This window comes from Amphimedon queenslandica, unplaced genomic scaffold (assembly GCF_000090795.2).
Source record: "Amphimedon queenslandica unplaced genomic scaffold, v1.1 AMPQUscaffold_13263, whole genome shotgun sequence".
Classification (NCBI taxonomy): Eukaryota; Metazoa; Porifera; class Demospongiae; order Haplosclerida; family Niphatidae; genus Amphimedon; species Amphimedon queenslandica.
The window spans coordinates 59645-84457 of record NW_003546501.1 but is presented as its reverse complement, the minus strand read 5'-3'; the positions used below and the strand labels follow the sequence as shown (position 1 = coordinate 84457).

At 37.7% G+C, this 24813-nt stretch overlaps 4 protein-coding genes across 5 annotated transcripts in view; 3 read left to right on the top strand and 1 right to left on the bottom strand.

The window, feature by feature from the left end:
- The window catches only part of LOC109583948 (tetratricopeptide repeat protein 39B-like), a 22773-nt gene extending 14070 nt beyond the window's left edge, over positions 1-8703 (top strand). Inside the window, exons 16-20 of the mRNA XM_019999492.1 lie at positions 1593-1707; positions 5565-5676; positions 6964-7081; positions 7799-7915; positions 8418-8703. Coding sequence (XP_019855051.1) covers positions 1593-1707; positions 5565-5676; positions 6964-7081; positions 7799-7915; positions 8418-8505 — 550 coding nt within the window. The 3' untranslated portion in view covers positions 8506-8703. The remainder of the gene's footprint in view (positions 1-1592; positions 1708-5564; positions 5677-6963; positions 7082-7798; positions 7916-8417) is intronic.
- Positions 8704-8835: 132 nt separating this feature from the next.
- On the top strand, positions 8836-12087 carry LOC109583951 (uncharacterized). Its single transcript, XM_019999497.1, has 2 exons — positions 8836-9169; positions 10110-12087. The coding sequence occupies exons 1-2, from the start codon at positions 8953-8955 to the stop codon at positions 11546-11548; spliced, it is 1656 nt and encodes a 551-aa protein (XP_019855056.1). The 5' UTR covers positions 8836-8952; the 3' UTR covers positions 11549-12087.
- Positions 12088-12831: 744 nt separating this feature from the next.
- LOC100641773 (methylmalonic aciduria and homocystinuria type C protein homolog) lies at positions 12832-14242 on the bottom strand. Of its 2 annotated transcripts, XM_019999478.1 has the most exons (3): positions 14128-14208; positions 13969-14068; positions 12832-13677 (listed from the first exon to the last, which is right to left on the bottom strand). In XM_019999478.1, the coding sequence occupies exons 2-3, from the start codon at positions 14002-14004 to the stop codon at positions 12943-12945; spliced, it is 771 nt and encodes a 256-aa protein (XP_019855037.1). In that variant the 5' UTR covers positions 14005-14068; positions 14128-14208; the 3' UTR covers positions 12832-12942. The 2 variants fall into 2 exon arrangements, with proteins under 2 accessions (XP_019855037.1, XP_011405503.1); XM_011407201.2 differs by lacking the exon at positions 13969-14068 and having other exon boundaries at positions 14128-14242.
- Positions 14243-14306: 64 nt separating this feature from the next.
- Positions 14307-23914, top strand: LOC109583949 (leucine-rich repeat serine/threonine-protein kinase 1-like). The gene is made up of 10 exons (XM_019999495.1): positions 14307-14389; positions 14866-14992; positions 16858-16971; positions 17037-17117; positions 17494-17634; positions 17845-20718; positions 20843-21115; positions 21893-22126; positions 22323-23434; positions 23523-23914. Exons 1-10 carry the CDS (start codon positions 14367-14369, stop codon positions 23842-23844), a joined length of 5301 nt encoding a protein of 1766 aa, XP_019855054.1. The 5' UTR covers positions 14307-14366; the 3' UTR covers positions 23845-23914.
- The last annotated feature ends 899 nt before the right edge of the window (positions 23915-24813 follow it).

Below are 24813 nucleotides of genomic sequence, written 5' to 3'. Positions count from 1 at the left end.
AGACATATTATACAGAGAGAGCCGGTGGTCTAAAGTAATTTACACATACATCATGAATACAATTAGGTATATACATATGTACATGTACATGTACGTGTATGTGTATACATGCTGTTACATTGTGATGGTGTTTGTGATGGTTCATGGCTATCAATACTGATAAGTGTGATCTTATGATGACATAACAGTATGCAGCACACTCACCACTAATAATGACTAATGATTTGTCACTATATCCTATATCTCAACCTTTGCATATTATTAATATACATATGCATTTCTCTTTATTATTATTATTATTATTATTATTATTATTATTATTATTATTATTATTATTATATTATTATTATTATTATATGTATTTCTCTTTTTCTCTCTCTCTCTAGTCAACTTTCTTATATCAAAAAGCTGCTTTTCAGTTGATGCTTAGACACAAGAGCTACCTGCCGGAGCAGGTGGACACTAGCATTACCATGGCAACCGACTCTCAATGGGAAGAAATTATGAGGTAGAGAGAGAGAGAGAGAGAGAGGGAGAGGGAGAAAGAGAGAGGGAGAGAGAGAGAGAGAGAGAGGGGGGGGGAGAGAAGGAAAGAGCAGTATCAGACAGACTTGTACATGTACATGCCTTTAATGTCCTGTGTTTCATTACATTAATGTCATTAATCACATCTTAACTTCATTAGTTCTTACAGTCTGTGTCCTAATGTCTCTAATCTCACTTTCATTCCTTAAGCACTAACTTGACCCAGCCAGTCACTGCTAACTCATACAGTGTGTCCTTCTGAACTCTGCCCTAACTCAATTATTAAATTCCCTTAGGCACTTCATCTCTACAATTTCCCTTGCCTTCTTAGTAAACATGTTGTCCCCCTCTCTCTTCGTTTCTCTTGACAACCTGTTGCTAGGCAACCAACTATGTCCCTAGCGACGGTAGTATTGGCTATATAGTCCTAGGTTTGTATGTGACTCGGCAAATAATTCGAATAATTATGTATAGTGTAACTATTGGTCACTTTATTTTATGGGCTGCTGTGTGACTTGTTGTTATAGTCTGTGTGCATATATATTGAAGCTGTATTGATTCTCATGTGCTATAGTTTGAGTCTGGTACCAAGTTTCAGGAACGAGTTTTTCACAGTGTAGCAGTTTTACGTGATGCTCGATAGCTAACTCAGTATACTAACTCAGTATATTAGCTCAGTATATTATAGGGAATGAGTTTATCATTGTTAATGTAGTAGGGGATCTTTCTTTCTTCCTTTCTCTTTGTTTTAAGGAGAGGGTCGTTATATTGATACTAAACTGAATTGAATTAGTTGTTATTGGACAAATATTGTATTTTCGTGATGACAAGTTTGACAACAAGACATAAATTCTATTGGTTTGTGTGGGTGAAAGTTTGTGGTGGGGAAATGTTTGTAAATATTTAGTTTGTAGCACACCTTGTAACCTCCTTTCCCCTCCCTCTCTCTCTCCCCCTCTCTCCTTCTCCCTCTCCCCTCTCTCTCCCCCTCTCTCCCTCTCCCTCTCCCCTCTCTCTCTCCCTCTCTCTCCCTCTCTCTCTCCCTCCCCCTCTCTCTCTTTCTTTAGGGAGATTCCAACTCATAAACAGAGGATTGCTGGTAAATCTATTCCTGTCGAGAAATTTGTCATAGCTAAAGCTGAGAGATCACTTGAAGGAGCTAGACTACCTTTATGTGGACTGGTAAGCATAATGGTACATTAAGGACACCATTGGGCCCACACTACTTGTCCTTAATACATGTACAGTGTAGCCTCTTTATTAAGGACACCATTGGGCCCACACTACCTGTCCTTAATACAGAGGTGTCCTCATTTCAGAGGTACTTTTGTATAGGCTTGTACCAATTGGGACATTATGAAATGTCCTCATTATAAAGGTGCCCTCATTATAAAGGTGTCCTCATTATAAAGGTGTCCTCATTATAAAGGTGTCCTCATTATAAAGGTGTCCTCATTATAAAGGTGTCCTCATTATAAAGGTGTCCTCATTATAAAGGTGTCCTTACTATAGAAGCTACACTGTAGTATTCACTAAATTAAATCTATGCTCTAATTAAGTGTATGTTATTCTAATTATATTGAAGACTGTGTAAATGAGTCAGGATTTATTCAATAGCCCAATTATCACTGAACCTTAAGATGTCATTTACACTTAATAGCTTTTATTTATATGTCACTAATAACTTTATTAATATGTCACTAAGTACTTACACACACACACACACACACACACATTGATGTCACCTTTGAATGTTGACATTCTCAATTAATAGTAATTAATTTAAACTGACATCACCACTATAAGTGGCTCTCATTATTTTATAAACAACTCAGTCACTGCAAGGCAGTGCAGGCCCTTAGCTTGCAGCTGTAATTAGATTTTGAAATTACCCTAACAGAATATAAAAGCTTTTAGATTGCACCACCCTAGCCTTTATAGAATCCCTGTGGTATTTACATGTACAGTGTACAGTAGCTTGGTTCTTTATTGCAACTTTAACTCTTTTTCATGTTTTTTGGCATCGTTGTTTTTATTTTTAAAAAGATTAGTAAATATTGATATAATGTCTATCCATCTGGCCTATTAATTAGAAGAGATTGTATGTCACATACTCTTACAGGTATACATGTACTTAAACTAATGGAATAAAGGACAACACCATCCACTTAACTAATAAGCTAGTCACTATCACTAGCACACGTGACACTGCATGGCAGCTCTACACATGTACCTGTACTCACACTAATAGAGATATTATCTCTTTCATTGTGAGGATAAACAGGAAAGTATGTATTTCTGATAAGACTATTAACATTCAATTGGACTATTGAACTTAACTACTGACCTACTAATATATAATTTGTTATATTTTGATTAAAAAATCCTACTAAATTAAGAGCTATTTTTGAGCTATTTTTGAGCACAAAATTAAACTACGAAAGATAGCCATTTGACACATAAGATATAATTGAGTTAATGACAATTGCAACAAAGATAAACCTTATTAAACTCTCTGTATTATATCACTGATAATGATGAGGTATACACTCAGCTACTGCTACATGTAATGTATCCACATCCTACAAGTACATGTACATGTAAGCATACATGTATATAGCTACTGCTACTGTATGTTATATGCTACTGTATATTATATGCTGTGTGTATGTTATATGTGCTGTATGTATTTCAGCACTCATTTTCATCATGTATTGACTGAGAGCATGTCTCCACCAGCAAACAGTAATGTATCAGTTTATCCACTAGCTTCTCTCACCTTCAGCTTACATCCACTATATACATGTACATGTACATCTATACATGTAAATGTACATGTATATAAGTACAATAAATATATGTATATGTATAATGTGTGTGTGTGTGTGTGTGTGTGTGTGTGTGTGTATTTATGTATGTTTTTGTAGTAGTAAAGGTTGCCTGTGTGGAATGATGGGAAGAAATGTTAAGTCAGTATGTACAGATGTAGTCTAACTGACTGATGGATCTGTAGACAGCCTAAACTGTGATATTAACAGTGAATATCATTAACATGAAGATATTATACCAACTCCACTGACTGGAGTAATTATAATGGTCACACACACACACACACACACTGGTGGGTTATGTATATATGTACATATGATAACTGATAATGTGGTATTGGTGCCATATTGTATATCCCAGCTACTGTCTGGCATTTCTTAAATAGTGATCTTGCCTCTTTTAAACAATAACAAATCCTACTCTATGATACACATACATGTAGTATTAGGACCTCATTATTAACAGGGTTCTGCCTAGAATAAAATTAGAGGTGGTTGGAGACTAATGTTGTTCGTTTTAAGCTTATGTACACCATACTAGTAGACTACAATATCATCCTTTATGTATGGCTATTAGTATTAATTGGATGGTTGGTCTAAGTGATGAACTGGTTGGTTCATTTGTTGAGGTGGTTGTCCCGACCACCTCCGACCACCATAGGCAGAACTGTATATTAATATATTATACTGAAAGTGTATTGTATATTGTATTTATGTACATGTACATGTGTCTAAGAGTGCAATTTGTGTGTATATGAAGGTATAATGTCGTATTAATTGCTTTGATAGACATTTCATACCATCTGGAGGTCATATTTGGTAATAAAGGGAAATGGTATCTGCTACGTGGGGTCTGTACACGTACATGTTTGCATTGTGTTGTGTGTGTATGTACTTTTAATGAGAGAATAGGAATTTAATTAAAAAAGAACCAGATGTCTTTCTGTATTGCAGAGAGAGAGAGGAGGAGGAGGGAAAGAGAGAGAGAGGAAGACAGAGAGAGAGTCAGCTGCTATTGTACCAATTATTCCTGGCACATAATGATGATATTTATTACATTATACTTGGTAAATAAAGTTAACCACAACAGTCATTGATATGAGTAAACAAACAGGCTGATAATCAGTATTAATCTAATATTAATCACATTTACCATAATGTCTACGCATACAACCTCTATCTCTTTCCTACTCCACCTTAATACACTATATAAAACACATTAAATGCTAATTTATAACGTGTATATTCTATATTACCATACTGTCATTATCATGTGTAAATGTTTTATTTATTTATTTTTGTCTGTCTGACCGCATTCTTAATTATATCGTACAAGTTCTTTTGTGCCGGCGGTGCATGTGTACAGTTGTAGCCTGTTGTAAACATGATAGGTTTTCCTGAAGGTTGTGGTTGAATCGTTAATCAATTTAATGCACCTTTGTCTCAAAGACACTCAAACAAATTATGAGTTTCCATTGAAATTATTATTAATAACAAGTCAATCGACACACACATACATTCACACCAACACACACACACACACACACACTAATCTAATACAATATACATAGCCTAACTTTTTGGGATAAGGACACCTTTATAATGAGGACATTTTGTAATGTCCCAATTGGTAAAAGCCTATACAAAAGTACCTCTGAAATGAGGACACCTCTGTGTTAAGGACAGGTAGTGTGGGCCCAATGGTGTCCTTAATAAAGAGGCTACACTGTACATGTATTAAGGACAGGTAGTGTGGGCCCAATGGTGTCCTTAATAAAGAGGCTACACTGTACATGTATTAAGGACAGGTAGTGTGGGCCCAATGGTGTCCTTAATAAAGAGGCTACACTGTACATGTATTAAGGACAGGTAGTGTGGGCCCAATGGTGTCCTTAATAAAAGAGGCTACACTGTACATGTATTAAGGACAGGTAGTGTGGGCCCAATGGTGTCCTTAATAAAGAGGCTACACTGTACATGTATTAAGGAGAGGTAGTGTGGGCCCAATGGTGTCCTTAATAAAGAGGCTACACTGTACATGTATTAAGGACAGGTAGTGTGGGCCCAATAGTGCTACTGATAGTAAAATGCTCATATATGTATCATAGTACACATAATTATTATATGGATATGGTATATACGTAGTACTTGTTATTGTGTTCAATGTGAGAGTGTGTGATACCTTTTTAATTCATTTATTGTTCATTAAAGGAAATGGTTTATGCTTGGAACGGCTTCCAACTCCTTTCAAAGAACAAGCAACTCCTGGAGAGTGTCCTTAGGATAGTGTGGGATGAACTGATGACTCTGGAAGAGCTAAAGGGTAAGAGAAGATGGAGGGGGGAGAGAGAGAGGGGGAGAGAGAGAGAGAGGTACGATTGATACTAATAATAATAATAGTAACGTTAGCGTTAAAAGATTAACTTGATAAAGTCATGGATTCAGCGTAACTAAACTTCTGGTGAAAGGTGTGCCGGAGACAAAAAGTGTCTGGATCAAGTTAGAGAGAATGATAATTAGGAGAGCAAGAATTAAGGATTAGTGAGAAGACATTCATCATGTATCATAGTACAATGTACAATGTATGTGAAAAAGCTACAATGAGTGGGAGCCCATAAAAGTAATGCAACGGTATCAGATATCCACTCTCAACCTCCCTCCTACCACCTGCACATAATTTGAAATGTGAAGGTCATTCACACGTAGAATGCTTTATCATGTGTACTAGGCCAAGAGTCATTCTTTTAATTTTACTACGAATCGCAAGTTTAATTTGAGAAAGTTATGCAATCACTGGATCATAGTACATATGGGAATCCGATTAACATTACTATTATTATTATTTTATTATAATTTTACCAGGTACATTGTATATATAGGGATATTGTCTGTAGTAGTAACTAGTAAGCAATGACAGGATATGGCTCTTTTATTGTCTTGCTATGTATACATGTACATGTGAATAGGAGAGAGAAGGCTATAGATCATACCAGCTTAAAATTCAAAACCACTTCTTCATATGTGAATTGACTTCATTTTGTGATTACAGCATTCATCCTACGTGATGATTTAAGTGGAATTATTACAGCTTAAATGTCAGTTTTTATCTTTGACAAAAGTACAGGGTATTGACACAGGACGTGATAAGTATATCCGCTGGCCAAGGAAAAAGAAACTGTTCAACTCTTGGAGATTAGCAGTAGGAAACGTACATGTACATGTACACATATACAAACCATTTCACTCACTGTCGTGAGAATGTGTATACATACAGATACATCATCATCATCGTCATGAAAGGTTTCTATTTTCCTGTAATGTCCTGGTGTTTTATTGTTACACGTAATTAGTACGGTCTGTATACAATATTGTCCTCCTTATGGTAATGTTCTGGTGTGGTAGGGGGTGGACAATGGGCCCACAATACAAGGCATGTGTGAATCTTGTGATCCGCTTCCTCTTTCTCTCTCTCTCTCCCTTCTTCTTTTGGTGATAGAATAAATCTAGTTACTTGTTAATGTATCCTCTTCTACCTTTTGTCTTCCTTCTCTCCCTCCCCCCTCTCTCTTATTCTATTCTCCCTCCCCCCCTCTCTCCCTCTCCCTCACAGATTCCAACAAGCATTATATTGATGACTGGTCCATAGTGACTTTGATCCAGGGCGTCTGTTTCAAAGGCTTAGAGAGATTTGATGAAGCCCAGCAGTGCTTTGAAGCCGTCATTAACAGGTGAAACAATACCTGATACTAATAACCTAACAATACACTCATTGTATAATGTAGCCTGTGAATTATCTCCCCCACACACATCTTGTACTGTTGTCCCTAAAATTGAATTTTTTATAAAATGATTTTTTGTCTCCGTGTGGATTTTTTAACTCTTAAGGAGAGTCCTCTCCTTTATCTTAAGTTTTTATGCTTAGTGTACTTACTCAGTAAATGTCTCGGTATATCCCATCATTCTGTATACTACTCAGTAAATTACTCAGTATATCTTGTTTTTCCAGCATGCCCCAGTGAGAGTGTAAGTTCACTGTGCATGCCGCCAGAAGTGGTAATTTAGATTGAGTACAATGGCTAATGATATTCATAATTTAGACTTTACTTTCCCTCCAGCTCTTATAAGCACTACAGCTCACTGTTTTTGCTCATGTGTTGTTAGATTCGTTTATTATCCTTCTTGTATGTTCTACTGCTGTTGTTTTAGTCCAGTGTAGGACTAGAAGGGGGTTATCTCTTCGATTCAGGTGAACGGATGTGTCGGGAAAGTCTTGCAATGTTGTATTCAAAACTTTCAATTGTTCAGTTTGTGTATGCCGCGATTAATGATAGCAGTGTACTTCATAATATTGATAATGGCTGTATATATTGCTGCTAATATTCCTCTTTATCTCTTTTCCCCCTTTCTTTCTTTCTCTCTCTCCCTCTCTCTCTCTCTCTCCACAGATCTGGCGAGCTTCAAGTTGACCATTACACGGCGCCAGCTGCTCAAATGGAGCTAGGCCTCCTTCACCTAGAGAAAGGCGATCTCCTCAAAGCCGAGAAAACTCTAGAAACAGCAAAGTGAGCAAATTCACTTTGTCCTTTTCCTTGTCTTATGACTGTCTTGTTGAACAGCCCAGCATTTAATCTTGCTAACTAATATTTTCTCCTTGTATCATATTTGCTCAAACGCATACCTCTTGTTTACACCTAATCATCTGCTAGTTACAGGGCCACCTTAGCCTCTCTCCCTTCCTCTCCCTTCCTCCTCTCCCTTGTCTCCCAACAGTCTGGGATTCTGGGATGCATAAACTAATCGCGAGTTTAATTAATTTATCGGCTAATTGCTTTGGGACTCTGTTCCCAGCCTCTGTTTACTCTCCTCTCTTGCAGCTGCAGCGTTATAGGGGGTAATCTGTCTTGCATTAGAGCTTTAGGAATATTTAATGTCTGATATTATCTGTTCCGTGATTACTAATTATGTTAGAGTGAACTTTTATTAATATGGCTCTCTGTCACTCTCTCTCTCTCTCTCTCTCTCTCTCTCTTCCTTTTTGATTCACACGATTGTTTCCATCTGTAGAACTGCTTATAAAGGCTATCACTTGGAGAGTAGGATCCATTTTCGTATACATGCAGGACTTTGTAGAATTTCGCATCAAAAAACTTAGCTTTAAATTATTTAATACATTATTATTATTATTATTATTATTATTATTATTACTATTATTATTATGTATACATGGTAGTCTAGCTTATAATTATTAAATAATTATAAATAATAGTGTCTCATGTAGTGTTTTATCTCTAGTGTGTTACCACAAGCTAATTTTTAAACTTCCTTTTTAAAAATCAGATAAAAATAAAAATTCACAGAGAATCATTGTATTGTTGTGCAATTGAAGTGGTCACGTGATCCGGATGTCATGGCAATGAAGGCCGGCATTGGATATTAAAATAACAATTGAGCTCAGTGCTGTCTATCTATCTCACTAGTATATAAAAGGCCAAGATCCGCTCCCACGAGTCAGTACAACTGAGAACAAGGCCTGCAGTGTTGATAATACACTGGATACAGAGAAAAGGTTATAATTGTGCAGAAAATCCGCAATCAAACAATGAAAACTGCAGGACGAGAAGCAGCAGCAGGAACTGCTGTGAACCGGCGCGTGTCACACACTTCTAGCTCGAGGAATCAGATGGACCGTGGAGCCTATGGATCAGAAGCATTCTCTATGAGCGTGAGAAGAAGAGGAGGTATACTACTACTCACTTTGGTGCTAGTCTGGAGCTCAGTATTTCAAATAGGACAATCTCTCCCGCTCAATGGAAAAGGTAAGCATTTGAATCAACACAATAATAGCAATATACTTCACTGTACTCTTGTAAGATTTGGAAGAGAAAGAGATTGTATTGTATATGTATTTGCACTGCAAGATAGCATTACAGTGCGGTCTGCTGCATGAGATCCCCAGCTGTGGCTGTTACCACATACTTAGCTAGTATCTGATAAGACCACTTAAGCACTTGAGATCTGTGAGAGAGTCCAGCCTTCCAGTGTATACAAGACTACAGTGATTTATTTTGATTGCCACTCACAGTTACTCACAATCCAGTTGAGTAGTGGCCCAGGTGCAGCAGTATAATGGCTCTCTCTTAGCTGTAGGTCATAACATGTTTCCCTATCACTTTCTATTTCTATAAACCACAACATTCACTGAGTATAATAATAATAATGAATATAGCCTAATGCAGGAATAAGAGGCTTGGGTTACCCGTATATCTGCATGTATTATCTAAAATTCCATTACACTTTTTGTAACTATGGTCAGTTCAAAGATAGAGCTAAGGTTTAAGGGGGAGGTTTGTAAGACTTGAGTCTCTGTAGTGACCATTGTGATGTTAAACACAGACTATAGACAATTGGACAATGTCTTCCAATGCAACCCAATTACAACTCAGTGTTGTGATCCTGCAATGTAAACACTCCCAAACTGTTATCACTAACAGTAGTATTAGGCCCTTTCTCACAGCAGGGACAACAGAAGGCTTCTGCATACAACCATTTAGAATCATAGTAGTGCTTACAGACTGCTTGGCAGTTATTCCATTAGACACAGTAGCTGTTTTGATTTGTGCATTCCAAAGCAAGCCTGTTCTCAACCATTAAGGCTGCAATTGTATAAAATCACCTCACTTTTCTAAGCCAAAAGTTATTTTTATTATAATAATGATACTTCATTCATCGAATTCATCCTCTTTCTCTCTTCTATAGATGTATCAGACTCACAGCCCAACTTGCAAAAGAGATCATCTTTAAGACTTCTCTGTGACCATCACATCAGGGACAGAGGGACCCTTAGCTGTAGTTTCCACGACAATTGCATTGAATCACTATATCAAGCAGGAAAGGAAGGTTTCTCATTGGGCTACGCTCTACCGAGATGTAACGCAGTCAGAGCGTTCACGCACTCGAACAGCTCTTGCTCAAACTGTCTGAGAACCTTCGGACTAGACACATGGCTCCTACAAAGTGAGCTCTGTCTTCAATCAAAGATGATCCCTATTGCTAAGAAATGGGCCGGGAAGAACAGAGGGCAAGACCCCAAGGACCGACTGAGCTTTGAGGAGGAATCCTTTCATGCACTCACCAGCTGCTACAACAAATCACAACTAGCTAACATAATCTCTTCAGGGGCTACACCTAAAGGAGACATCAAATCTGACCTAATTAAAATACTCAACTCCCTTACAATCAAGCCTTACTACAGACCAGTAGTACATCAAGTATTCCGTTCACTACTTTCCCAGGCACAGGCTCCACTTGATAAGGTGGTGCCCCCAGCTCCTACCAGGGTTTTATTTTGTGCTGTAGGAAACACAAACTCTGAGATAAGTCTAGAGACAAAGATACAAACGATGGCCGAAGCTCTTCAAAGTGGTGCACAGCAGTTCTCTCTCTCCAGTGACAATGATGAATTTAATGTGGAATGTGGTAAAAAATCTCCAGCAAACCCTCCCGAAGACAACGTCTCGCTCCAAAAAACCTTCTCCATCATCCAATGGATCCCGGATGGCAGCGAAGCAGATAACTTAAACAGACATTATTCTGAGAATCTTCCAGGCACTACAGCAAAACTCATCTTCTATGAATATGACAGAATAGAGGACTCTTACTGTGGCAATGGGTTCAGAGAAGCTGGAGAAGAATGTGACATGGGAGTTGACAACGAGCTGGATCTTGGCTGTCAAGAAACCTGTGAAGTCTCTGTTGGCTATGAATGCAGTCCAGAACAGAGCAGTCACTCGATATGCTTTGAGCCTATCTGTGGTGATGGTAGGAGAGATTCTACTGAGGACTGCGATGATGGTAACACTGCATCTGGGGATGGTTGTACCGCCTGTAGGATTGATCCTGGTTTCACATGTTCTCAGTTGTACAACGTCACTTCAGAATGCGATCCGATCCCGTCGCCTTCATCATCGTCAACGTTATCTGGTTCTACATTTTCTTCCGTGATTCCTTCGTTAAATTCTTTAACGTCGACAAGTATTCCAAGTCCGTCAAGTCTTCCAACGGATGACTCAACAGGAATTTCAGAACCATTCACTTCCTCAGGGAGACAAATACTACCCAGAACATTCATCTCTTTGCTCGTTCCTTTATTACTAACCTTTGGATTGCTAGCACTGGCTTCTAGCAGCTTAAGATGATTGTAGCTCTCTCTCTCACTATACTGCCATGGACAGTAATTATACTATAATTATTAGCAAGGAATCACAATTTGAAATTTTTAGCCTCTCTTATCTCTCTCTCTTCTTCCCTATACCCCATCCACGCTAACATTGACTGACACTACTTATAATATGACTGACTCAATTCAAAAAGTTTGTAATTTATAATATCCAAAACTTAACAGGTATTAACATTCCTGTTTTTGTCTCTCCCCCTCTCTCTCTTGTCTTACTCATCATATTTTGTATTATAGTCCTTTCTTCTCTAAATCTCCTTTCTCTTCAAATTGCACATGTCCATTCTCTTTCTATATTGTATCTCAACTTAATCACTCCATTGTAACAATAATTATTACTATTATTATTATTATTATTATTCATTATTATTGTGAACTAATATCCTTTTTAATGATCTATATTATTATTATTGACAATATTATTATTATTATGATTATTAATATTATTATTATATCTGAATCACTATCTCTATTTAAAATGACTGAAAATTTGAATCTCAATTTTTTCGAGAACATTGCTGAAAACTAAATAGTGCATCAACATGGACACAATTGCAATTTAACACAGAGAGTAAAGAGTGTCACTAAAGATCATGAGAAAGGTTGTCTCTATCAAAACAACTCCAACAATAACTGAGTGAGATCAGTATTGACAGACACTCTAACCTTCAATGGATTATACTAGCCTGGCTCCAATAACATGAAGACTCTATCAATACTAACTGTATCAACAACACACAATGCACTGTAGCTCCAAATCCAATAACAATAATATGATAATGCACCAGTATAGTCTTCAGGCATCTGTCAATTTCATGCTAATACAGTTTATAAGTATGGTAAACATGAAGCCCGCATGGCCAAATTTTTCGCTAATTGCAGACAGTTGCACCACATTATTCGAATATCACTGCTGCCTGGTGTAGCACTACAGTCTGTTATGTGATCCCTACATTCAATTGCATTCCAGTGTCCACCTACAATGAGAGAGAATACCGGAGAATGTCTACTTTGTTTTTTGTGCTGATTCACAGACAAGCAAGTCATGAAGTGGTGACTAGGCTCGAAACCATAAATAAGTTGGCAGGCAGGGTCACACAGGAAAGGATAAACCGTGTGAAAAGGGGAAAGAGCATAATCTGGAAATAAGCCCCTTTTAATAGCTACATCACACAACAGATTCTGACACACTTAAGCAGAACCGGAAAGCATAGAATATGTTCATTTTGTAACTACACAAATGAATTGATGCAAAAAATCAATTTTTCATCAACCAAAACAAGGGCATGAATATTATTTACATTATTATAAATACAATCATAGATTTTAGAGTCATAAATTAATATTGAATAAACTTCAAGATCTCACATCTTCCTCCCCCTCTCTCTCTCTCCATTTCTGCACAAGCTTGTGCCTGTCTTTAGGAAGTGTCCCAAAGTATTCTTTCTGTTCTTCTGAGTATCGATCCTCCACGTCCCCACCATCCAGTATGTCCCTGTATCTCCATTCCTCCCAGTGATAATTGAACTCTTCTAAGAGCTCGATCCTTTTCTCTCTCTTACTCACGCAATCTATCGGATCTTTGTACTCCAACTCCTCTCCCTTGACTCGAATGTCTTCAAAAATGAGAACGCCACGAAACGCAAACCAGCCCCCGTAACGTGGGTGAACAGACACACCATATATGGGCTTGTCTTCTCCCCAAGGTGCCCGTGGGACGTCCCCCCTTTGATAATAATAAGCAGAACCCGAAACATGTCCGGCAGTCTGTAATAGGATTTTCGGCCGGCGATTATGATGGAGCTCATAGTCTTGAATGAAAGTTGTTTTATATTGAGAGAAATGAGTTTGTAATTTATTGAATACGTCCCTAAAGCATTGGTCCAGGGGGTCAGACCCACCTTCCTCTTTCCTTTCGTTTTCCTCGTCTTTTAATGCATTAAATCCTTCTCTTTTATATTTTCCTCCTAGTATGAAAGGCTTCAGTAATTCCTCAAACATTTTTGGTGCGCTAATAATGAGGACAGCTAGCGTGTCTCCGTTGTATGGTAGCTTGAAGGAATCCGAGACTTTATCATTGTACCACTGGATCTATGGGGGAAAGAAGTGTATATGCATACAGTATAGCCTCTATAATGAGGACACCTTTATAATGAGGACACCTTTATAATGAGGACAATTTGTAATGCCCCAATTGGTACAAGCCTATACAAAAGTACCTCTGAAATGAGGACATCTCGTATTAAGGACAGGTAGTGTGGGCCCAATGGTGTCCTTAATAAAGAGGCTACACTGTACATGTATTAAGGACAGGTACTATTACGTGCATTAGAACTAAACTTGCAAATTAAATTATTAAATAACAATGTCCTTTTGTCTTACAACTATGGTACTTTTGCTCAGTTCTGCTTTGGGCATTTTTGCAGCTCTAAAGGTGTGGAATGCTCTCCTTACAACTTGATCCACAATACTACAAGCTAAGCTACATAAAAGGGATTTGCTTAGTCAAACATCGTGTAAGCAACTCCTAATCCACAATACCTTAAATGGATGCGCCTCAAGCCCCTTGCCGGGCAGCACCCTATCAAATTCAGCTAAAACATCCTTTAGAATACCCTCTCTGAAGGACGCCATCTTTACTATAATAAAATAGACATGCACCACCCATGTGATGGTTACTTCCCACGCACCGGAACATGCTGTAGCACTTCCTTCATTGCTTGTAGCTGCTCTGGTAAACAAGCTGACCCCCACTCTCTCTGTAAAAGAGGATATTTAAAATGGCAGAGGATGATAACAGGAGGTTAGATTAGATTTGATACTCATAATGATGACTATCTCATATTGTTGATACTTTAACTAAGCTCATAAGATTAATCTATGCCCTTGTACTTTATTTACCACTCAGCCTATTATAGATATATTAGATTAGTGTTACTATTATTAGATTAGTATAATTGATTTGTATTGGGTGGTTGCTGGCTTTTGTTAGTGTCTGCTACACTTGATTTGTTGAGGTTGCAAACTCATCACTATTCACCATATCCCATACATAGCTACGTGGGTCACTGCACAGAGACAATTTGAAGTAAAATATCCAAACTGCACATTAGTATACATACCACTGTTTGTTTGTGGGACTAAGTAATCTTTGGTTCATTGAGTTTTGTTTTTGAAATGAGGAAAATATACAAAATATATTTGCAATGTGCAGTCTTTCATCTCTCATGCCTTGCTGTGTTCATCCTCTTACTCCCTCTCTTTCTTTCTCCATTGTAGCTTTCGTGTCAATTTATTCCTTTTTGGTCTCCCGACTGATAAATCCGACATTTTTTTGCAAGAATGGAACGACTCGACTTTAAAGTCTGCCCTCAATCTTTTTGCTGACGTGGAGATTACTAGCAAAGTAGACACAAATATTTTTGTGAGGTTGAGTGGGAGGTATATAGTGGGGGGTTGAAAGACAATATGAGAACAAAATAAAAAACAATTCTAAAGTTAGAGACATTGTGGTGGAGTTTAAGTGGGTCAAAGATGAAGACAGATTATTGTCTTGTGGGCCAGACCACAATGAGTGGTTGCATACCCTAATCCTGTTATTGTACTATAGAACAAGACCAGTTACAGTGTAACTAAATAGCGGGACATGTGTCCACACACTACTGGAATGCAATAATTGTTTTCATGTAATTCCGTAACTTGAGCCCTCATCCTTTTGATGACTAGTGATATTAGTCCTCCTATTAATAGCTATACTATAGGATGATGGTGAATTTGGTTTGCATTTTCCTGGTACACGTAATGCCGTAGGATGTTCGTCTGCTGTTTACAACAGAATTGAAAGGCGTAACCCGAGCCTTATATAATGACACGAATCATTTAATGCCGCCATGCTTTAATCACAACAATGCCAAGGTCCACTCATTGTTCCCACACTGATAATTCAGGCCAATAATGGATGTGGTGTTGGATTCCTTGCAAATATTTGTAATCCAATATTTAGCTTAGTAGGATACACAAAGGCTTTTGACAACATGGATAAACATGCTTGCTGCAATTTTCCACAAATCCAGCCACACACGAGTTGCATGTTTATGGTCATGAGAGGGACAGAACATGAAAAGCATGATGATAGTCACACACCTTGACAAGCTTATTGCATACTCACCCTTTGTTGCTCTAGCTAGACCATCTGCTCAGAGTAATTTACTAGTAACTTTATGAGCAGTAGCATCTGCTCAAATTCTATTAAGTTATTATGCTAACTGAAGCCTGTCTGCAACTTATTAGTGAATTGTAATTTGCTTTTAATTGCGAAGCCCCTACAATAAGGACCTCTTTGTAGTGTAATTGGTACAAACCTGATCCACTCTGTTACTCTACTATCAGTGAACCTGCATTGGGTGCATGAACTAGAAGGCCCCCTTGCATACCTTGTCACGTACTGTCCTTGTTTGCGAACTAATAAACATAAACTTGATGATATTCACACACTCTTACTAGCACCAATAATAGGCATAGCTATTCACTGTTCACTATTATTGGGGAATATACATGTTGACTCCAATCATTCCGTATTTCCTTATTTATGTAATAGGGAGGCTTTTCTTGTCTTGTTGTCTCTATTCATTACCCAATCTCCTCTAAAGATGTACTGAAGTCTTTGAAGAGCTCAATCTTACCTTTGCTACATCCTACCCTGTACTGTAGTTTAGTAGCTTCTTCATAAAGCTAATCAACTTGTTTGTAAACTTGATACTCCATTTACAGCCAATAGCTGGTATACTGTTGTACTGTTGGTCCTGGTGATGGTCTATTAGGAGGACTAATAGTGTCTGTTATTTGTGTTTATTCTATTTGTTTCCATAGGCTAATGGTAATGAACTATCCAGCCAACTGTTTATAGTGCTATGAATTGTTTCCTGTTATGTTTTTTCTTAATATGCACATGAAATATGATTAATTTAATAATTAAATCCTGGCCTATAATGCATACCGTATGGCGGGAAATTTTGGAGGGAGTAAAATTTGGCAAATCGCTAAATTTTGGGTGATTGGTGGATTTTAATTTGGCGAATTTGTGGTCACGTGCCATTGAGCATGCGTATAATGGCTGACAATGGCAGTTTTTTATTTTGGCGAATTGCTATCAAAACGCCAATTTGCCAAATTTAATTCCCTTTTAAATTTCCGCTATACGGTATATAAATGTTTTATTTATTAGTGAAATTATTTCTCAATTGCGTGATTTATTTTTTAATTTTTTGTTAGGAAGATATTGGCCCATTGCCTGATGGAGTGATCAAGGATAATTCTCTGGCTGTGATTGTGTTGTTTTGCAACAAGAAAGAGCACAAGGAAGAGGAACAGAAAACAATAAATACAGTAAGAAAATATGTACCACTTTACCTTTTATGGTAATTATTATTATTATTATTTATGTCATTTAGAATGATGCTACAGACGAGATTGAGCTGTTTTTCAAAGCTTTCAGTGATAAGCCAAAGTTGTTTGTAATAGGAGACAACAAGGTATGGGGATTACTGGAAATATGATACGCATACATGTACTTATGTTGTTTAGAAAGTTTGAGCTGATTCCTATAAATTTGGATTTTTTATAAAATTTTTAAGTTGTTGCAAGTTTGGGCCAAATTCACAGTACAGAATTTTAGCCAATTTTTGCCAAAATTCAAAAGAAAAGAATTCTGCATTTTTATAATTTTTGTTTGATACATATACATGTACTTATGCTGCGTAGAAAGTTTGAGCTGATTTTGATCAAATTTGGATATTTTATGAATTTTTAAAATTGCTCCAAAATCAGATCAAAATCCCTGTACTATAGTACAGGTATATTACTAGGAGAGAATTCTCATCTATTTGTTATTGATTCTCATTATTGTAGCCTGATACTTGTCAATGGCCTGAAGCAGCTCAATTTGTAATGCTAGACGATATTACGCAACCTGAAGAATTAAATAAATTATTCAAGACAATAATACTAGAACCATTACTATTCTCAATGACACAGACTGATATTGATAAGGTATCCTTTACTTGATAGTCACAATTATATACATACGTACGTACAATGTATACGCATTTATTTGAAACATAATGTTACTCACTGTGTTATTTATCAAGATATTCATACAGTAACATGATAGCTGCATGTATATTTATTTAATAATATTTTAATTTAATAAAAGCTTTATAAATTTAATGATTAAAGTTTATATTACAAATTTTTTTGTAGGTGTCGTCATTAGCTTGTGTCAAAGGAGAGAGCAACACACTTAAGCTATTTCTCGGATTGCACCAGACCCCGCCCACAAACACCTGGTTGAAAAATATACTCGACGAGCTCCAGTCCATGTCCTGTACCGATAGGGGCGTGGATAAGCTCCTAGACATTGCGGAGCTGGCGTATAATCTTGACAGCACACGCTCAATGGAAACAGTCCAAGAGAATTGGTCAGCCACACCCAGATCAGCTCTTCTCGTGTTATCAAAATTTGCTCGGCAGTGCAACAAGAGGTACGAACAGCTTCATCTCTCGTATCAGTCCATCTCCAATCTACTTCCTCAAAATATATCGGACACTCTATATACTCATATTAATTTATCACATAATAATATGAAATCAGTACCAGAGGAGTTGTTCCAATTACAGCGTCTTCAGTATCTTGATTTATCTCATAACGCTATCGAGAAACTGCCCTCCATGTTGCGATGGAACTGTCCCAAACTGAAAGAGCTCAATTTATCGACCAATCAGCTTGCAGACGAGAGGCGTGGCATCATAAAGGGAGCGACGGAGAGAAGACGTTCACATATAGAACCAACTGACCCTCATTCAGTCCCTCAACAAAGGGTACTGCAGTTGACAAGTCACAATTTATATTCATGTGTATTTTCCCTGACCACTGTTGATCTATCTAATAATCCAAAACTAACTCGACTACCTGATTGGGTCTGTGTCTTGCCTCATCTAGTTCGGCTCAATTTAAAAGGAACGCCAAAACTTCAAGAGCTTCCAAAAGCACTCGCAAACTTTAAAGACCTCTCGTTTATATCGGTAGATCCTCAAAACTTTCTCTCTCCTCCAGCTAAAGTATGCAGTCAAGGATCAGCTGCTATTATTGCTTATTTGCGCTCTCAGTTACGAGGCTTGAGTGCTTATAGACACATGAATATAATGCTGTTAGGCTGGGGGGATGAGAAGAATAAAATAGCAAAAGAATTAACGTCACAGCAGAAAAGGCAGACACAGTCTTCACTGAGCTCCATTGAAAGAGGCTCGTACGATTATAAAGGAGAAACCCTTGATCGAAATGTTGTTAAAGTGACATATCACACGATTAACTTTTCATCAGAAGCAATGGAGTTCACTCTTTATCAATGCTTCCTTATTTCTCGCTGTATCTATCTGTGTATTTGGAACCTGTCAGATGGTAAGGAGGGGCTTCAGAGGCTCGTACCAGTACTACGTAACATACAGTCCATGCTGCCTGGGTCTCGGGTTTTATTTGTGATTGTACACAGCGAAGAAAAACCGGAATTAATGCTCAATCAGATTCTCTCTTGGGAGTCGGAGGTCCTTGGGGTACCAGAGCCAATTAGTCTTTACGATGAGACGTATTCCAGTTCTTATGGGTATCCTTGTATCGGGCAAAGGTTTCTAATTAATCTAAGTGTGGGCTCTGAAATTGAACAGCTCAAAGCAATCATACATCAGCAGGCTGGGGAGCTAAAGGTTCCAAATTCCTCAGAGAAACTCATTGAGGAGTATGTCCCTCGATCTTACAACGGACTACAGAGCCACGTCGAGTCGAAGATAAAGCTGCAGGTGACGCTTGTTAGATATGGAGAGTTTGTTGATAGTTTTAGATCCTTTAGTCATCAGAGTGGTGATCTTAGCGATGGTGGCAAGGAATTCACTTTAGCCTGCCAGTTCTTGCATGATTCAGGAACTGTCTATCACTATCATGCTCCAAATACAAATCCTACTGCTGATTTGTTTATTCTCAACCTACAATGGCTCTGCAATACGTTGGCTAAGATTTTATATAAAGCAAAGAATGGCTCTGCTCCTGTTTTATCTATGACTGTCCTTCAGTCTTTGTTGTGTAGTATAGGACTTGTTACTAACTATCACAGCGCACTCATTGGGATTATGATTAAGTATAACAAGCTTGTACCACTCGATATTGGACGTTCCCGTTTCCTTTTTCCCTCGTTGCTCCCGTCCCTCCCTCCTCCTCACTCATCCTATGACATGACCAAGGACGAAGTCGTGTCTCGGAAAATTTTATTTCGCTATCTCCCGTGCTGCTTCTTTTCACACTTTGTATCAAGAGTCCTTAGTTATATAGACCAGGCTGGAGCTCAGTTAGCAGTAATGGCTCATCCTAGTAATCCTCCTGGACCTGCGGAGGAGAAGAGAAAGAGGAGCTCTTCTTTTAGAAATACCAACAAGTACAAGTTGTCTCGTCGTAGCTACATCATCTCTGAGGACTCTGAGGATGGAGGAGCTGATGCTTCTAAAGCTATTAGTATATCAGTAACTACAATGGATCGCCAGGCACAGTGTGGAGACGCCATACGGTCTAGGCTAGACTCAGTATCAAAGTCACTTCCTAGACGGGAACAATTTTCGACCAACGAAGATTCCTGGACCACCATGTACATGTTTTCCCGCGCCCTTATATGGAAGGACGGCTTCCATTTGGAGTTTTTAGACGGGACCTTATGCTGGGCCGAGTTTTTCAACGAGTCCGTATCGATCATTTGTAAAGGAGATGAAAAGGCTAAAGTTAAGTTGCTTGCTTTTCTACTTTCTTGCGTTCAAGATATTTGCACCGAATGGTACATTAATCTGCACAGGGTACACTACTCTCCTTGTTACTCTTGTCTCAAAAATGATCCGGAGAAAGCACCTTTTTATTTTAATCTCTCTCAAATCTCAATGGCAACTGATCAAGTCTTGACGTGTGAGAAGTGTCAAGCAGTGAGTCCGCTACGTAGACTAGCTCCTGATCTCCTGCTCACTGATTTCTCGGGAGAATTGAGACTGAAGAAAGAAAACCTTGTTTTTGACAAGTCTGAGAAGAGCTTAATTGAGAAGCAAGTAAGAGACTTACATTATATAATTTATTATTATTATTATTATTATTATTATTATTATTATTATTATTATTATTATTATTATTATTATTATTATTATTATTATTATTATCATTATTTTTTATCAGGTTTATAAAGGTACTTACTATAATCAACCAGTTGCTATCAAAGTATTTCCAATTGATTCTTCTGCTAATCATTTCACTGTATTGAGACTACATCGCTCAGAGCTGTCCGTTCTAACCAACATAAGTCACCAGTACTTGATCAGTACTGCTGGTTTCTTAACTGCTCCACTCTCCATTGTATTTCCATTGGCTCCATTAGGATCGCTCCAGGATCATTTGGATTTATGTCCTAGTGGAATTGGAGATAAAATATCACATGTCTTGCTTCATCAGGTATGCCAATCCTAATGCTCGTAACTTGAAAAATTGAAGTCGGAATCAGCTCAAACTTTCTACACAGCATAAGGACATTAATATGTATCAGAAAATTAAATAAAAATTGGGGGTCATTTTTTAGTCATTTTTTGGAAAAAACCATGGGCTATAGCCTTGGGTATTTTTCAGAATTTTGGCATTTTTAAAAATGGCCGTAACTTGAAAAATTGAAGTCGGAATCAGCTCAAACTTTCTACACAGCATAAGGACATTAATATGCATCAGAAAATTTAATAAAAATCGGAAGTCATTTTTTAGTCATTTTTCGGGAAAAAACCATGGGCTATAGCCTTGGGTATTTTTAAGAATTTTGATAATATATTAAAATGGCCGTAACTTGAAAATTATTTGTCGAAATCAGCTCAAACTTTCTACACAGCATAAGGACATTAATATGTATCAGAAAATTTAATAAAAATTGGAATCCTTTTTTTAGTCATTTTTCGGGAAAAAACCATGGGCTATAGCCTTGGGTCTTTTTCAGAATTTTGACATTTTTAAAATGGCCGTAACTTTAAAAATTGAAATCGGAATCAGCTCAAACTTGCTACACAGCATGAAGACATCAATATGCATCAGAAAATGTACAAAATTGGCATGAACTATAAGCATATGGTCTTTTCAAAACTGCTTTAAAAATCACCCCTAATTTTTATTTGATACAATTTGAGCAGACACTGACAATAGTTTATAAAGCTATGAGTATTTTAATCATTCATTATTATAATCACTCAGGTAGCCCAAGGTTTGCAATACTTACATTCTCTTCACATTATCCATCGCGACATTAAACCAGGGAATATACTGGTTTGGTCTCTAACACTCAGTGATGGCATCCTTGTTAAGATCACTGACTACGGATCATCTTATTACATTGATACTTTCGGTTGTAAGGGAAGCAGAGGTACTGAAGACTACATGGCACCAGAGCTATATCTATCAGCGAGGAAAAGGAACTATGATGAAAAGGTTGGCAGCTTAAAAATTTATACTAAGTTTTAATTATTTTTACTATTTTTAAATACAAATTTAATCAATTGCCTATATATAAAATTTAATCAATTTCCTGTATATAAAATTTAATAGTGCTAGTAAATAATTTAAATCACTGCAAAAATCAGAGTATTTTTATGTTTCAAAACCACTTTTTTCTTTCCTTTTCAAGGTCGATATATTCTCGTTTGGTATTTTACTTTTTAATGTCGTGACTGGGAAAAAATTTGCACCAAATTTCAATCGGAGTCGTCACGAGGCCGGAGGAAGAAGAGAAGCTTTCCTCTCCATCCCTCACTTAAGCATAATAGCGTCAGCCATTGAAGAACAACGACTAGTAGGAAGCAGCAATCAATCGCCTGCTACTTTGCTATTAAAGGACGGAGTGCACCCAGCTGCTAGAGAAGGACATATATCAACGTGCATTTCAACTTGCATGCAAGTCATTCTAGAAGATTGTTTGTCAATTGATCCTATAAAAAGACCAACAGCTGAGGGCGTGGCTTCTAGACTTGTAATCTGCGTAGGTCCCTATACTCAAGAGAAGTACGTACTAGATCAGAATTGGCACATACAGGAGGCGGTGTTTCTACCAGAAAAAGGAGAGATATTAGCTTGGGAGCGAGATGGACAGAGACGAGTTGTATCGATAAACGAGGAGACATTCTCCACTGAACTTTTAATGAGACCAACGACCATTATCACAGAGACTTGTCTTCACATGGCTATAGTTTGGAACAAGCTTTTCCTGGTCACGTCAAGCAAGCGAGTCTATTGCTACTCCTTACCTGATTTTACTCTTTTATCTTCTTCAAAAGAACCTTTACCAGCTCAATCCTCTTGCCTCTTTGTGTCTTGTGATGCAAGCATGGTCGCTGTAGGTATGGAGGGCGGAGCAGGTGGTCGTATTGCACTATTTACTGCTTCGAGTGAAGAGGGAGGAGCTTCGGCATTAGCCACACCTCCTTTGATAATGAAACCTTTTGATCATCTGAATAAAAGAAGAGGACAAGTATCTTCTGGTTGCTTTTGCGGCGATTCTAAGATCCTCTGCGGAAGTGGGCGGTATCTTTTTGGACTGAGTCTGCCAAAGATGAAACAGGTTTTTGTTCACACGTTAAGTGATAGAGGAGGGGAAAAGGGCGGAGCCAAAGGAGACGAAGAAAGTGTCATTGAAGGAATGGTATTGTATGGTCGCTACTTGTGGGTGTGGTTTTCAGATCATGGAGAGATTGTTTTGTGTGACGTGGAAACTGGAGAAAAATTGAATTCGATAGAACTTGAGTAAGGATGCAAATATTCAATATTCATATCAGAAAATGTATTTTATTACTATTGTTATCAATATCATTGTTTTTCTTTTATATTGCAGGGTATTACTGGGCGATTCTATACCCAGTAAGGAGACTAGTTCCCGGGTCTTACCTGCACTAGTGAAACCCACTCCTCATGCGATGTGGATTGGTACCAATCATGGACACTTATTTGGATTCTGTCATGTGACATTTAACCTGCTAATAGCCGTGAAACAGCACTCCAGTATAGAGTCTATAGTTAGTACTGGTTCCGATTGTATACTGGCGTTTGGTCAATGGGCTTGTGACGGGAGCCCGGAGCACAGTAATAGTAAGAGCAGCATTGGTGGGTTCTCAGTTTGGAGGCTTCACACTGATAACATAGTGTCTAAGCAATAATTATTTATTTATTTTATTTTATTATTATTATTTTATTAATATTATTTTTATGCATGTCTTATTTTTTATAACGCTGGTATTAATATTGTTCTCCTTTTTAATATTAAAAAAAATTTTTAATCAATTACTGAAAAACTTTGTGTGAAGTAAAAAAATTAAAACAATAATATTTGCCATTTTGACAGTCTACAAGTATTTGCTTATTTCTTTTTATATTTATTAGTTGCTGGATCCCAGACTGCATCCTCTCCAATGTAACCAAACAATATCTCAAGATACTCTTTTGGTTTCTGAGGTACGTACACACTAACACCTTCAAACTTCGACTCCACTAAAGGGAACAGGACATCGTCAGGGAATTCATCATTAATTCCACCACCATTGGTATGGAAATTAGCACTCCAGCACCCATTAGCCTCATTCCTGCTGAATGTTATGACATCAGTGGAAGCATCCCAGAAAAACGTGTCTGATTGTGGCTTAGGTGGTATATGTATGTGGTATGCAGCAAGCTTTTTTGAACTTTTAAAGGAAGGATCGTACGGTATGGAGATTTCATCTGTTACCCACACAAATTGTGTCTTGTCAGTTGGACCTTTATTCTCAAGTACAATGCTGCTTGGCAGTTTAGCCCTGTTCCTCCATATTGCTTGCAAGTCATCTTCCAACACGCTAACATCAACATCATAGTCATGAGGCAACATTGACTGGTTCCTATACCAACCTAGCAGTGTACCATCCGACAGCCACCACTTCACTCTCATGCTATTAAGAAGATCAGCAATCCCAGCAAGCACCTCTAGCCTGTATGGTTTGAGTATTGTGGACTCCTTTATCAAGAGCTCCTTCTCACTTTCTAATATACCATAGTAGTTGATCAGCTTCTTTCCTTCACTATTAGAAGTCCTTTCTTCTTTTCTCTCTACAATGGACGTATAATCTGCTCTATACATTGCTCCCTTTGCTGTA

Excerpts from the sequence above, each read along its gene's own strand:
- LOC109583951 (XM_019999497.1), top strand. The coding sequence starts at position 8,953 with ATGAAAACTGCAGGACGAGAAGCAGCAGCAGGAACTGCTGTGAACCGG. Across the intron at positions 9,170-10,109 it reads TCTCCCGCTCAATGGAAAAG|ATGTATCAGACTCACAGCCC; the intron begins GTAAGCATTTGA and ends TCTCTTCTATAG.
- LOC100641773 (XM_011407201.2), bottom strand. The coding sequence starts at position 14,220 with ATGGCGTCCTTCAGAGAGGGTATTCTAAAGGATGTTTTAGCTGAATTT. Across the intron at positions 13,678-14,127 it reads TTGAGGCGCATCCATTTAAG|ATCCAGTGGTACAATGATAA; the intron begins GTATTGTGGATT and ends TTTCCCCCATAG.
- LOC109583949 (XM_019999495.1), top strand. The coding sequence starts at position 14,367 with ATGGCAGAGGATGATAACAGGAG. Across the intron at positions 14,390-14,865 it reads GCAGAGGATGATAACAGGAG|CTTTCGTGTCAATTTATTCC; the intron begins GTTAGATTAGAT and ends TCTCCATTGTAG. Across the intron at positions 14,993-16,857 it reads ACGTGGAGATTACTAGCAAA|GAAGATATTGGCCCATTGCC; the intron begins GTAGACACAAAT and ends ATTTTTTGTTAG.